Source organism: Diabrotica virgifera, chromosome 7 (assembly GCF_917563875.1).
Source record: "Diabrotica virgifera virgifera chromosome 7, PGI_DIABVI_V3a".
Lineage (NCBI taxonomy): Eukaryota > Metazoa > Arthropoda > Insecta > Coleoptera > Chrysomelidae > Diabrotica > Diabrotica virgifera.
In genome coordinates, this window is record NC_065449.1 from 34,549,220 (window position 1) to 34,563,601 (window position 14,382).

Here is a 14,382-nt window from a genome sequence, read left to right on the forward strand (position 1 = left end):
GAGGAGCCTTTAAAAAAGTGATCGCCATCACCAACCTTCGTTAGAAGACGGCATAAGAAGAAGAAGATAGTTTTTGGCATTGAAAAAAATATGATCTAAATCACCGTTTTTATCACAACTTGGACATCGATCATTTTCGAGAACACGAATTTTATGCAGGTGTGTGGGATAACAAGCGTGACCAAAACGAAGACGTGTTATAGTTGTGATGTATTTTCTTGAATGTATACAGAGTACTGTATTTAAAAGACCACCGTGACTAATGATATTAGAAAAATGGTAAATATAGCAAAATCGCAAGCATCAAATTTAATATGACCATATTACAGAATAGGCGTATCCCGGTTTTTATACGATGATCGTCCATAGTTAATAAGGCGTTTCGAGAATGTTGGTCCACTCTGTATGTATTTCTAAGTAACGTTCGCATTTATGTTATTAAATATTTCTTATTCTTTTACAGTACAGCAGAATTTCGCAACGCATTCCTAAAAACAATACGACAAATCATCAGGGAGTCGGTTCGAAATATGTCAATACCTCAAACTAAGCCAGGAGCGGGCCCAGGGATTATTTTGGTCACTGGCCACAAAGGCAGTAGTCACATCAACAGTCAAACGTTGGAACGACCAGAACGACAACCGAGGACTGTTATAGTACAAGGTTCACACACTTTAGGAAAAGTTAAGAAGGTGAAACCCTCACAGAGGAACTCAGCCGGCAATATAGATTATGACAATATCAGTACAGAAGCTGATGAACCACCCATGTTTAGGTCTAGGAGTAAAACAGTTGGAGATACCGTAGGTAAGTTAATTTTAATGTATATTATATAGAAATCCATGTAGTCATGATACCAAAGCCTGGAAAAATAACATATTTCGTTGAACTACAGGCCAATTAATTTACTTCCAGCAGTCAGCAAGACACCAGAGTGAGGCATCCGATCCAGACTCCAAATAGATAGGCAAATAGTAATCTCTGAAACACAATTACTGAACTACTGGATTCAATAACAACAAATACACAGAAGCAGCTTTCTTGAATATAAGCAAAGCCTTTGACAGAGTGTAGCATATGGGATTAACAGACAAAATTATCTACGAGGTGAAGTACGAGGTGAGACTCATCACCTCGTACTTAGACGACCAAAGGTTCAGGGTCCATATAGGATGTTCTGTTCTAAAAAGGGCAACCTTATCACCCGTTTTGTGTAGCATATACATAGCAGACGTTCCAAGAACACTACTACCGGAATACGACTCAGCATTTACGCAGGCGACACTGCAAAAGCGGAAAAACACAGGTACATGGATATAACTGGCAAAAACCCGACGTTACTGGAGACAATAGAAGAATGGGGTATCCATTCGAAACTACCCTAAAACCGGAGATGACATAGGCAGTTATCTTCAAATAAAAAAGAGATAGCCCAAAAACACAGCTGACAGAGCAAGGCAGACCCATCGAATGGAAAAATGGAGCCAAATACTTAGAAGTTATAATGAACCAACATGTGGTGTTAACGTTAGGTTTACATCATAAAATGCAACAGTCCAAAAAATAGACTTGGTGGTAATTTCTTTTCCACAAAATTTAGACTTGTAGATACTCCATTTTCAAATACCGCCCAGAATATTTTGCGTAGTACATTTCTTTCAAAAGTCGATCGAAAGGATTCGTCTGTTTTGGATAGGTTCCATGTCTCTTACTCCTCTTTCATGCCAGTTTTCTATACAGTTTTTAAAGAGTTTTTTGAGACGTTGTTTAGCTAAGTACTTTAATAGATAATAATAGCTTGCAATTCTCCTTCCCTTCTGTTGAGGTTATTGAAGATATATAAACTCTTTGACCTCTTTGAAATCGTTATATTGATACTGACATATCTAAATTTTGATTTCTAATACTTTTTTATATATCTTCAGTTTGTAGGCCTGGATCCCGCGTACCAAAAAAAAGTTTATTAAAGCAAGCTGAAAATTTGTTAATAGCTTAACGATGTCTAGTCAAACTAACTTTAATGCACGGGAACACTGGAACAGGGGAAGTTTTAATTGTGGAACAGGTTACAGGTTTCGAACGTCAGACTACGAAAACGTCCCATGTATTTTGTCGGACAGAACTTCCAATTGATTTGTTACACTTTCATTAAACTCTCATGCAAAAATTAGACAGCTATTTATCACCAACATAATTCCTGTCATTGAACATGTTCTACCTGTCGGACTTATTAAAAGCCCAACATATTTGTTGGACAAACATTTTTTCATATTTTATTTAAAGTTTGCTATTGAATAAACTTAAAAACAACCTGCTAATTTTCACAATCATAAACTTGTCAGGATGGCAAGATCCACAATTAAAATCACGTTCCACAATTAAAATTTACCCTGTTCCAGTGTTTCCATACATCAAAGTTTGTCCGACTAGACATAGCCCAATCAAAGAACAATCTGACCCCAAAAAAAATAAAGGAAGGATGAAAATTTGGGAATAGGTAGTTGAAATTGTCTATTATTATATAAGAAAAAGTTTACAATTCTACATCTCCTCCATTTTACAAAAATGGCGGGGAATACCCCCCTCTCGAAGATGAAAAAATACATTCAAAATAAGACCGGAATTGCATAAAATGACTAATTCTAAAGAACTTTTCTTCTATAGAGTTTTTTCACTAAGTCAATACTTTTCCAGTTATTTGCGAGTGAATATGATCATGTTTAACAAAATAAAACATGTTTTTGGACGGTTTTTTCGGAGATAACTCAAAAAGTAAATATTTTAGCGAAAAAATATTCTAAGCAAAAATATAGCCCATCAAAAATTAAAAAAAATGTTGTATACATGAGGTCTGTAGACCCAGTAGGAGCAGAGTTGCAGCTAATGAAAAGTAGGTTCTTTTTCGTCAAATCTCATATGGAATATTTCAATGTGAAATAACGCAAAAACGGAGCACTTTAAGGGGAAAATTCATTTTAACTTTTTTAAAGTGTTTAAAAAAGGTTTATTTTTGTTTTTTAAAAAAACTTGTAATATTAAAAGTAAGTGAATTACGCTCGAAATATTGTTGGTCCCTTTTATTGTTTGGTAAAAAAATCGCGAAAATCACCCCCCAATTAGCATCACATAAACATTTTAATATTACCACTTCACAAGTTCCTTTGTCTATGTATTATTTATATGATCTGTAAGTTTCATCGGTTCAAAGTGCTTCGTTTTGAAAAAGCTGTAGTTAAAATGGCTTGAACGAGTAAATAATCACGAGTTTAGGCAAATTTTGATAGCATAACCAATTTTTGTCTAACAAGAAAACAAAAAATCAAAAATATTCAGAAAAGCAAAACGTACATTTTATTACTCTTTGCGATTTTAGGTATTCCTAATTGTTTTTAAGTTAATTCCATAAACAATTACGATTTATTCCAAAATTAAAAAAAAATGTTAGACCCAATTTTTTTCAAACTGAGCACTTTGAACCAATGAAACTTATAGATAATATAAACAATACATAAGTAAAGTAACTTGTAAAGCGGTAACGATTAATTTTATTTGAGAAGCTAATTAAGGGGTGATTTTCGCCAATTTTTTAACAAAAAAAAAAGGGACCAACAATATTTTGAGCGTAACTCACTTACTTTTAACGTTAGAAGTTTTTTTAAAAATCAGAAATAAACCTTTTTTAAATACTTTAAAAAGGTTGTAATGAATTTTCCCCGAAAAGTGCTTCGTTTTTTGGTTATTTCACATTGAAATATTCGATTTGGAATTTGACGAAGAAGAACCTACATTTCATTAGCTGCAACTCTGCTTCTACTGGGTCTGCAGATCTCACGCATACACCATTTTTTTTAAATTTTTTTAAACTTATATTTTTACTAAGAATATTTTTTTTTGCTACAATACTTACTTTTTGAGTTATCTCCGAAAAACCGTTCCAAGACATTTTTTTTTAGTTAAAAATGAACACAGTCACTCGCAAATAACTCGAAAATATTGACTTAGTAAAAAAACTCTATAGAACAAAAGTTACTTAGAATTAGTCATATTATCCAATTCCGGACTTATTTTGAACGTATATTTTTTCACCCCCGAGAAAAATATTTTCACCCCGCATTTTCCATTTTTTGTAAAATGGAGGGGATGTAGAATTGTAAACTTTTTCTTATATAATAATAGACAATTTCAAGTACCTCTTGCCAAATTTTCATCCTTCCTTTATTTTTTTGGAGGTTTTCGTAAAAGTTTGCGTTCCCTGATCCAGCTAACACCGTTAAACTATTAACAAAATTCCAGCTTGCTATTAATAAACATGTTTTTGGTACGCAGGATCCAGGACTATTACTTTATATTAAAATATAATAAAACTACTAAAATTACAATTTTGTAGATCCACCTAAACGGTCTGACCACCACCATCACGACAGAATAGAAGCTGGAGCTAAATCAGAAGGGGAAGAAGATTCCCAAACAGGAACCATCAAACCCAAATCCGGTTTAGGCAAAACGCCGAATCACTTAACACTCAGGTATCATTCAAATAGTCATTTTTCAAAATAATATATTCATTGTAACGTGTAAAAAGCTTTTAGTTTTAAATGATTTCACTTTTTCAATGCTTTTTAAATGATTTAATTTTTTTTTTCGAGTCCAGTCAAAACTAGAAATATCTTTTTAAAATTTAGACGCAGAATGAAAGATTACATTATTACCGAGGGACAAAAGTCCCTTGGAATAATCAAAAAGTTTCTTTTGAATGAGGTATTTAAAATTAAAAATCACACTAAATTTTCTCTTTTTTTTACCCCTGTAACTTATTAAAATAAACATTATAGAAGTTTTCAGGGACTGTCGACTCTTGTAGTCTTTCATTCTGCGTATAAATTTTTTTAAAATACTTATTAGTTTTCTGAAAATTCTAAAAAAATGAATGCATTTAAAAAGCATTAGAGACGAAAGTTTGCGCCTACCCTTTTAACAATTTTTTTTATGGATTTTTAATATTAAATTAACTATGACAAGACATAATATTAACTTTGATACTAAATTTGACATCTAATGTTTGCTATCCTGATCTGAAATACCATTACAGAAAATGCAGACATCTGACATTTGACGCAACTGATGTTTGACGTCAAATTCATAAGTATTAACCATTAAATATTTGCTAATATATAACACTTATGAATATAAAATTTGTCGTGAGTTACAGACATCCAGTATCGTGTTTGTATGTGTTTAAGAATAAAGGAACATCTAATTTATCAATACAATCTAAAAAAATTTCGGTCGCGTTCAGAAACTCCTCAAAAACTCCAAGTAACCGTCTTCGAGAATATTGATCAACAATCTGTCGTTGCGCATCAGCGCATCACAGTCAGACCCAGGAATAAGAGTGTTTTCCCATCTATGTATGCTATCAATACATCTACTACTGTGTGTTTTTTTCTATTCAGCATTGTCCATCTAATGAGGGTCAGTTCAAAATCTGGCGCTTTCTGGTCGATACAGGCTATTTGGTGTACTTCCTCTATTGAGTCGCTCTCCCATTGTCTTCTCCAGGCGTTGGTGAGGTTGAAATGTTCCTGATGTAAGGAGGTGGCCCTTAGCAATGGAGGATATCCGCAGCACAGTCGTGGTGTGTTTATTTCGATTTCAAGCTTGTCATGGTGGATGGGTAGTTGATGGTTAGCCTGGTTGGATGGGTAGTTTATGGTTACCAAGGATTTTTCTATGTTCTTTGACAGGAGAATGACTTTATCGTAGTTTAGGCAGTGTAATGTGACTAAGAATGACAAGCCAATAGTTTGGTGTTAGTCTAAATTGTACCTAAGATCACTCGCATTTTCTAGTCTGATTGGGTGTCAACAATCTTCATGTTTTTGATATTGAGACATACCAGGAAAGCATACTCAACTACCGAGTATACAAGTCCGAGAGCCAAACCCTACGTGGTGCCAGATTGCTTTGGATTGTAATACTTCGGATTTTTAGTTTTGCTGCCTTTCTCTGTCGATGTTATTTCAAACTTAAAGTTCTGTCAAGAGTTAGTCCAAGATATTTTGCTGTTGAGCTACGAGTCAGTAGTCTGTTTTCAAAGTTCATGGGGAGTTTTTAGTTGGCTTGGGTATGATTCAGATGAAAACAACACACTTCAGTTTTCGTTGCATTAGTCAGTAGCCTCTATTTGCAAAAGTATTCTTCCGTAAGCGTCTAAACATTCCATGTATTTGGCACCTAGGACATTTCTATTGGTTCTTTGCATCATGCGGCCATATTTCAACCGATAGGCGGCGAGGGGCCAAACACATATACGGAATGTTATTCGGTGCGAAATTCATATACGGAATTTTAAATATTCGTAGATCGAAAAAGACAACTTTTTATTAGAGTCAGTTAAAAGGAGATTGATTAAAATACTTGGTAATGTATTACTAAATAAAAATAAAACATAGTATTTGGAATGTTATTTGGTGCGAAATTCTTATGCGGAATGTTAAATATTCGTAAACTAAAAAAGGCGACTTTCTATTAAAGTGAGTTAAAGAAGACTGATTTTAAAATATTTTGTAAATTTATTATTAAAGAAAAATAAAACAATAATTATTACCTATATGGAATGTTATTTCGTGCGAAACTTATAAATGGAATGGTATAGTCTGATAAGTCAGGAAATATGAAAATATTTGATTTCAGTTTAGTGCCTCTACCCAGGTGCTCCGATGAGGAAACGATTATTCCGAAATACGTATAAGGACATAGTAGAGGCTCTGTACTTTAATTAAATCTGAACCATTTTTCTTTTCTTTTAGGAATAGTATAGATTTGGAAGACATTATTTCTTTATTTGACTCTTTAGATTCTTTATTTAGACTCTTTGATTTAGATTCTTTATTATTTCTTATTTATATAAGGTTTCGCTTTCCCAGAATTTTTATTGACTTGCACGTGTTGTTTAGTATGTTTAGATCTGTTTCAGCTATTCAATTCTGTTAAAGTTTAGGGCTGTGTGCTATTAGACGAAAATGCGTTAACTTGGTTATATGTTTGCGGTTGTATTTTAAATATTATTATTTATTCTATAAATTATTGTTTATTTACAAATGGATTTGCCAAAAAGTTTTAAATACATTGTAATCAATGTAAATAAATACAAAGTCGACATTATAAATTTATACAAAGCATATGAATTTCGCACCAAATAATATTCCAAATACTATAATTGTTTCATTTTTATTTATAATACATTAAAAATATTTTAAAATCAACGTCCTTTTAACTGACTCTAATAAAAAGTTGTCTTTTTCGGCCTACGAATATATTTTACATTCCATATACGAATTTCGCACCGAATAACATTCTATTCGAATAACACTCGCCGCCTATTGGTTGAAATATCCAATAGAAAAGTCCTAGGTGCCAAATACATATACGGAATGTTTAGATGCCTCCCGTAATGGCAAGGTTACCTCAAGGATCCCTAACGGAAGGACGCGTATGCTTAAAAGTCTTAAATACAAATTGTCTAAAAGAATACCAATAAATATATAGCTGCAAATAAATGTAGAGGCCAAAATTAAAAAAGATTGCGATGTAAAAGGAAAATGAAATCAGCATCAAGTAGATATCGATGTTTTTCATAGGTCTAAATGTAATGAAAACCATAATATAATGGTTTTCATTACATATACATTAGACCAATATTATGGTAACCATAATATTGGTATATATGTTTTGTTTAGTAATAAATAAAAGTTGATTGGTATTGGTTTACTAATTTTATGTCTGTTTTCAGTACTACGTCAACGCTTTCAGCAGGCAGTACCGGTAGTCAAGCACGGCTGATCCAGTCATCACACGCCCCCGAGAACTTTCATCCGATGCATACAGAAGAACTAGGTAAGCAACACGTTCAAACCGTGAAAGCAGAAGTCCACATAGTTAAAACAAGATCCCCCCAAAGACAAATTAGTGATACCAAAAAGGAAACCTCAAAAACCGGCGGTATTATTAAAAAAGACCCCAGCCCCAATCAATCTCGAAAAACGACCCCCAATCACTCTCGCAAATCTAGCCCTAATCAATCCAGAAAAAGTAGTCCTAATAAAAAGCGTTCCGATAGTATAAGTCCGAAAAACTCGAGGAAATCTAGCCCTAAGACTCCGAGGAGATCCAGGGAGAGCAGTCCCAAAGCAGAGAACGGATATAAGAGTCCTAAGAAAATTAAGTCTTCCCTCAAGCAGCCGACGAAGAGTCTCAGCATTGAGACTCCTACCTGTGTCGAGTGTTATTTATCAGGAAAATCGGAAACACCCGGATAGCATACAGATCCGCGATTCGGTCATAAAAGAAGCAACAGCTTTGTACTGACAAGGTTCAGTAGCGACAGTAATGAAGAAATTAAATGTTAAAGACTCGAGAAATTTAGATAGTCGAATTCAGCTTTTAAATAGACAGTAGAGTGGTTCAAAAGAAATCGATTTTTTATCTTTTGCCCGATCATTTTTTTACTTTTTTGTGATGAAAAAATAAGATCCCGAAAATTTTAGCCCTTAAAAAAATTTTTATAAGTTGCTCCACAATTTTTTTTCGCAAAATCACATTATTTTTTGTTTTCTTGGCTAAAAGAAATAAATAATTCATATTCCGTGTGGTTGAGTGCATTAGTTTTTTTTTTATTTTGAATATATTTTAAACTTACATTTTTAGCCTTGAAATCGGTGTTTTTGGGTCAGTTTCAATTTACTAAAGCTAAAATGTTGCTCTCTGCTCGTAATCATCTTGGTGCATAATAGCCCAGTAACTGAACGGGAAATTCGGCGATACCGTGTAATTTTCAGGGGCAACTCCGAATTGCATGAAAATTTGGATTTAGGTTCTACTTACCCTCCACTTCAAAGTTGAAATTGTGCCGTTGGTTGCTTTTACTTGGGGGGTGACAGTCACCCCTTCTCGGGGGTGAGAAAACATACGTTCAAGATAAGACCGGAAATGGATAAATTGACTGATTTTAAGCAACTTTTGTTCTATAGAGTTTTTTACGTAAGTCGATACTTTTCGAGTTATTTGCCATTAAAAATGTTGATTTTTCGACAAAAACACAAGATTTCAGACGGTTTTTCGCAAATAACTCAAGAACTGAATATTTTATTGAAAGAAAAATCCTTAGCAAAAGTGTAGCTTATAAAAAACCCAAAAAATGGTGTATCAGTAAAGTCTATCAATCAAATAAAAACAAAGTTGTAGCTCATGAAAAATACGTTCTTATTCGTCTAATTCCAAATCGAATATTTCAAGGTGAAATCACCGAAAAATTAAGCACTTTTTGGGAAAAACCCATTTAAACTTTTTTAAAGTGTTTATAAAGAGCTTTGTTTTAATTGTTAACAAAAGTTTTAGCATTAAAAATAAGCGAGTTACGCTCAAAATAAAGTTGGTCCTCTTTTTTTTTGTAAAAAATCATGAAAATCTCGCCGTGTTTAGCTCCCCAAATGAAATTAATCGCTACCTCTTTACAAACAATTTACTTACCTATCTATTTTTTATATGATCTGCCAGTCTCACCGGTTTAAAGTGTTTATTTTTGAAAGGGTTATAATTGAGAAAGCTTGATAGCTTGAATGGGTCACTAATCACGAGTGTATGCAAATTTTGAACAGCCATATCTTCCAATTTTTGTCTGAAGGAGGAACAAAATGAAACTAGCATATTTATAATAGCAAAACCTACATTTTTTTACTCATTAAGATTTTTCTTATCACTAATACTTTTTAAGTTATTTTGAAAAAATGAAATTTTTTAAAAATTTTTAGGAATTTTTTTTTACTCTAAAACCAAATGTTTTAAAAAATAAACACTTCAAACCAATTAAACTTACAGATCATATAAACAATACACATACAGTTAAAATAGATGGTAAAACCAAACGATTAATTTCATTTAGGGTGCTAAATAGAGGGAGGTTTTCACGATTTTTTTTACCAAAAAAAAGGGGCCAACTTTTTTTTTCAGTGTAACTCGTTTATTTTTGATGCTGTAAACTTTTGTAAAAAACAAATTATAAGCTTTTTTTCGATACTTTAAAAATGTTAATAAGGTTTTCCTGAAAAAGGCTTCTTTCCTCGGTGATTTCGCGTTGAATTATTCGATTTGGAATTAGACGGATAAGAACGTATTTTTCATAAGCTACAACTTTGCTTCTACTCAATTTGTAGGCTTTACTGGTACACCATTTTTTCGTTTTTTTATAGGCTACACTTTTGCTAAAAATATGTTTTTCGATAAAATATTTACTTTTTGAGTTATTTGGGAAAAACGGTCTAAAAACGTAGTTTTTTTGTCGAAAAATCAACATTTTAAATCGCGAATAACTGGAAAAGTATTGACTTACGTAAAAAAACTTTATAGAACAAAAGGTGCTTAAAATAAGTCAATTTATCTATTTCCGGTCTTATTTTAAACACGCGTTTTTCACCCCCCGAGAAGGGGTAAATGTCACCTCCCAAGTAAAAGCAACCAACGGCACAAATTCAACTTTGTAGTGGAGGGTAAGTAGAACCTAAATCCAAATTTTCATGCAATTCGGAGTTGCCCCTGGAAATTACACTCCAAAACGGTCATTTATTGGGCTATAAATAACTATTTTATTGTACAACGAAGTCCTGATATTGCTCCATTGATACGGGTTTAATATCCTATATAATATTTTTTTTTCATATTTGACATTTTTCAAGTCAGAGTATGTTTACCATGAGAAATCTTTTAACCCATTGTACACACCCAAAGAAATTGAAGAAACCTTTAAAATTAGCAAAAAATGTGTGTTCTTAGACTGTTTTAAAATTATTTTTCATTCAGTGCGATGATATTAAAAAAAAATAAAGGCACTCAAATTCACGAATTATGAATTTTCTTTTTCTTTTAGTAAGGAAACCAAAGAATACCGCGATTTTTGAGGAAAAAAACTATCTAAAAAGCGACCTCTAAAAAATAGTTTTTTTCAGGAATGAAACTTTCATGATCTTATTTTTCATCACAGGTAAGGGAAAAATCATCAGGTAAAAGAAAAAAAATATCGAATAATTTTGAACCGCTCTAATAGAGAGTAAATGTTGTTTATTTTCTCCTAATTTTTGTAGCGACCCTGCTTTGCGATAGTTTAAAAGGCCAATTTCTGAAAATATTTAAAGTAGTTTACAAAATTTTTTGTTAACATTGAACGAGAAGTTTAAACAATACTGGATTAAGTAAATTCTCTAGTGGAATTGCAAATGTTGATATGTCCAAATTTTGTAGAAAATATTCTGTTATATTTCGTTGAGTGACATTTGATAAAAATTGATCTCATTTGGTAATATAAAAAAATTCATATGCAAATGCATATTACAAAATTAAAATTACAATCTGGATACTAGATTGACAAATCAACTTTAGCCATAAAACTAGAAATTAAACATGCCAAAGGAAAGCCAGGAAACAAGCCAGGAAAGTTGAGTTAATCCTCATATACTTCGTCATTTTTCACTGAATTCATTAAAACAAGTATAAACCATATGTATATAAAAAATACTGTTTCCTGAAATAACTTGCTTTCTGCTTTTCACAAGGTTTAAATATTTTTTTTTTGATTTTTTATAACAAACACTAATAAAGCAACCGCATAAACAATTTTGTAAACAATAAAAGTTAACTCACCTAAGTAAAATTTAGTAAAATTAAGTATAAAATAATTATTAATGATAATACCAAAAGCATAAAAGGAAAATAATGTATCAGCAGCAAGCCATAAAGAGGAGTGAACCAATAACCTGAAATATTGATTTTAGCAAAAAAAATTAAAGATCAGAATTGTAGAAAATATAATTTTTTCCATTTTTGTTAATTCAGTCGCGATTTTAAATTTACACTACTATTAGAGAGCCCCCACCCCTAAAGGTTAGAATAATAACTTTTGGGGTAGCTCACCATGTAATATTAGGCTTTTTTGTCCGACCGAACTGGACAATAGAAAATAGTGAATTTACTTTAAAAAAAAAGTACCGCACAATCCAGGAGAGGAATAATTGTGGGTTTTTCTATTAAAATAACATTGGTTATCTTACATTAAATATTACATAGATATTGCGGTTCCTTAAGTTGATTTTTAATGTCATTTATATAATTTTAATATCAATAGTTTACAATTTATTTATGTAAATATAAAGATACCACAGTATATTTTCTTAAACATTCCAACGGCTGGATAATCTTCTTTTCCTTTTATGGTAACATAAAAAAGAGTGAGATAACTTAAAATTTAAGAAATGGGCCTAAGTAGAATTTGCTTAATGTCTGTTGGACTTCGAACGACCCTATTTTTGTTTAACTCTTACCATTGGTACTTTACTTTGTCTCCACGAGGGTATGGCTTAACTACACTGACTGACTGTCAGAGTAATTTTTAATATAAAATGGAAATGCTAACTAATTACCAAATTTAATAAAATTAAAATGACTAAAATTTTAGTCAGATTTAAAAATATATATCACGAATAAGTAAATCTTTAAATTTAAACTTACCACTTCAATTAGTTTTATTTAATTTTGAAATTAAGTTCTAACTAATACCAAGCTTCGACGGCACATCACCCCCACCGATCACTCTGACTTCGAGCTTATTTTAGGAATGAACGTAGTACAGTTAGGTACCTTCCTGAAACAGTATTAAGGCCCGATTTGATAATAAAGTTAAAGTAGACTTTAAATTTAATGTTGACTTTAACAATGCAATTTTTATAGTTAAAGCCAACTTTAAATTTAAAGTCTGTTCTAACTTTATTATTAGACAAGGCGAAAACGGTGGGTTCGTTGGAAAAAATATTCCCATGAGATTTTTTTGCATAATCACGTTTGTAATGCACCCCAGAATAAGGTACAAGAAGTCGCCCACGAGAAAAGTGGTCGAAATAGTTTTAACATTTTTTTTTAATCAAATTGCAAAAAAATATTTTTTTGTTCAGGACAAATTTTTTTTAGGTTTTGTAGACCATTCTGGACAAAATAGGTTTCTTCTAATTTTTCTCTAAATTTGATGGTTTTCGAGTTACAAGCAATTTAAAATTTGAAAAACGCAAAAATGGCCATTTTTAAGACTTAATAACTCGGTTAAAAATTATTATTATTAAAGTCAGAAAGTAGCTAAGTCAAAGTTTAAAGCCCCCCCTACAAGATTGTGAAAAAATTTGTGTCAGTAATTTATTACTTAGCTGTTATTTTTAATTATTAACAATAAGCCGTAATAGCGTATTGACGCGGCTGTAAATGTGAGTGCGAGTAAGATGTCCCATTGGACTGCCGGAATGGCATCTCTCTCGCACTCACCATAGACGGCCGCCTAATACGTGCTGGCGCTCATTATTATTACTTAAAAATAACAGCTTCGTAATAAAATTATAACAAAAATTTTTTCAGGATCTTGTAGGGGGGGCTTTAAACTTTGATTTAGTCACTTTCTGACTTTCATAACAACAACTTTTAATCAATTTATTAAGCCTTGAAAATCGCCATTTTTCGTTTTTTTCAATTTTAAATTGTTTATAACTCGAAAACGATCAACTTTATGGAAAAATTACAAGAGACCTTTTTTGTCTAGAATGGTCCAAAAAACCTAACAAAAATTTTTACGGGCCAAAAATATTGATTTTTGCAATTTAATTAAAAAAATTGGACCACTTTTCACGTGGGCGACTTCTTGAACCTTATTCTGGGATGTCTCACGAATGTGATTATGCAAAAAAATCTCATGGGAATATTTTTTCTAACGAACCCGCCGTTTTCGCTTTGTCTATATGAAATCGGGTGTAAATATGAAATTAGTCCAAAAAAACTCCCCGATGGAGAAGTTTCCTCTCAATTCCTTTATACATTTAAATATATAACAAAGTTATGGATGCTGGCGCAGGAAACACTCTAAACAGTAACTCCTATGTCTATTTCTTCCCGTACTTTTCACCCATTATTATAATATGTTAGCAACGTAGATCAAGACATAGGGCCATCACAAAATGAAATCGGGGATACCGGATGGATGATGACTTTTGACCATATACTACCCAGATGTAACTCTAAAGTACCTTTCCAAATAAAGCGGGGAAAAGAGTATAATATTCTTCGACTGATTATGATCGGTAAAATCGAAGGACTCATGGAAATTGGTAGAAAACTATCCTCGTGGTTAAAAAATATCAGAAAATGGACCGGGAGAGGAAGAGTAGAATAACTGATCAGAAAAGCTCAAGACAGATCTTGTCATATCAATTGACAACTTTAGGTGAACTTGATAAGCCATATTTTAAGAAAAAATTCAAAATAAGACTCCAATCCGTATTGTATTACTAGTAGTATTAA

The 14,382-nt window shown here is 32.2% G+C and overlaps 1 protein-coding gene across 2 annotated transcripts in view; it reads left to right on the top strand.

Moving 5' to 3' along the window:
* Positions 1–14,382, top strand: part of LOC114326465 (protein still life, isoforms C/SIF type 2) — a 684,303-nt gene that overhangs the window by 649,808 nt on the left and 20,113 nt on the right. For both annotated transcript variants that reach the window (XM_050656785.1, XM_028274852.2), the window contains 3 exons: positions 464–807; positions 4,388–4,526; positions 7,793–7,896. In XM_050656785.1, coding sequence (XP_050512742.1) covers positions 464–807; positions 4,388–4,526; positions 7,793–7,896 — 587 coding nt within the window. The remainder of the gene's footprint in view (positions 1–463; positions 808–4,387; positions 4,527–7,792; positions 7,897–14,382) is intronic.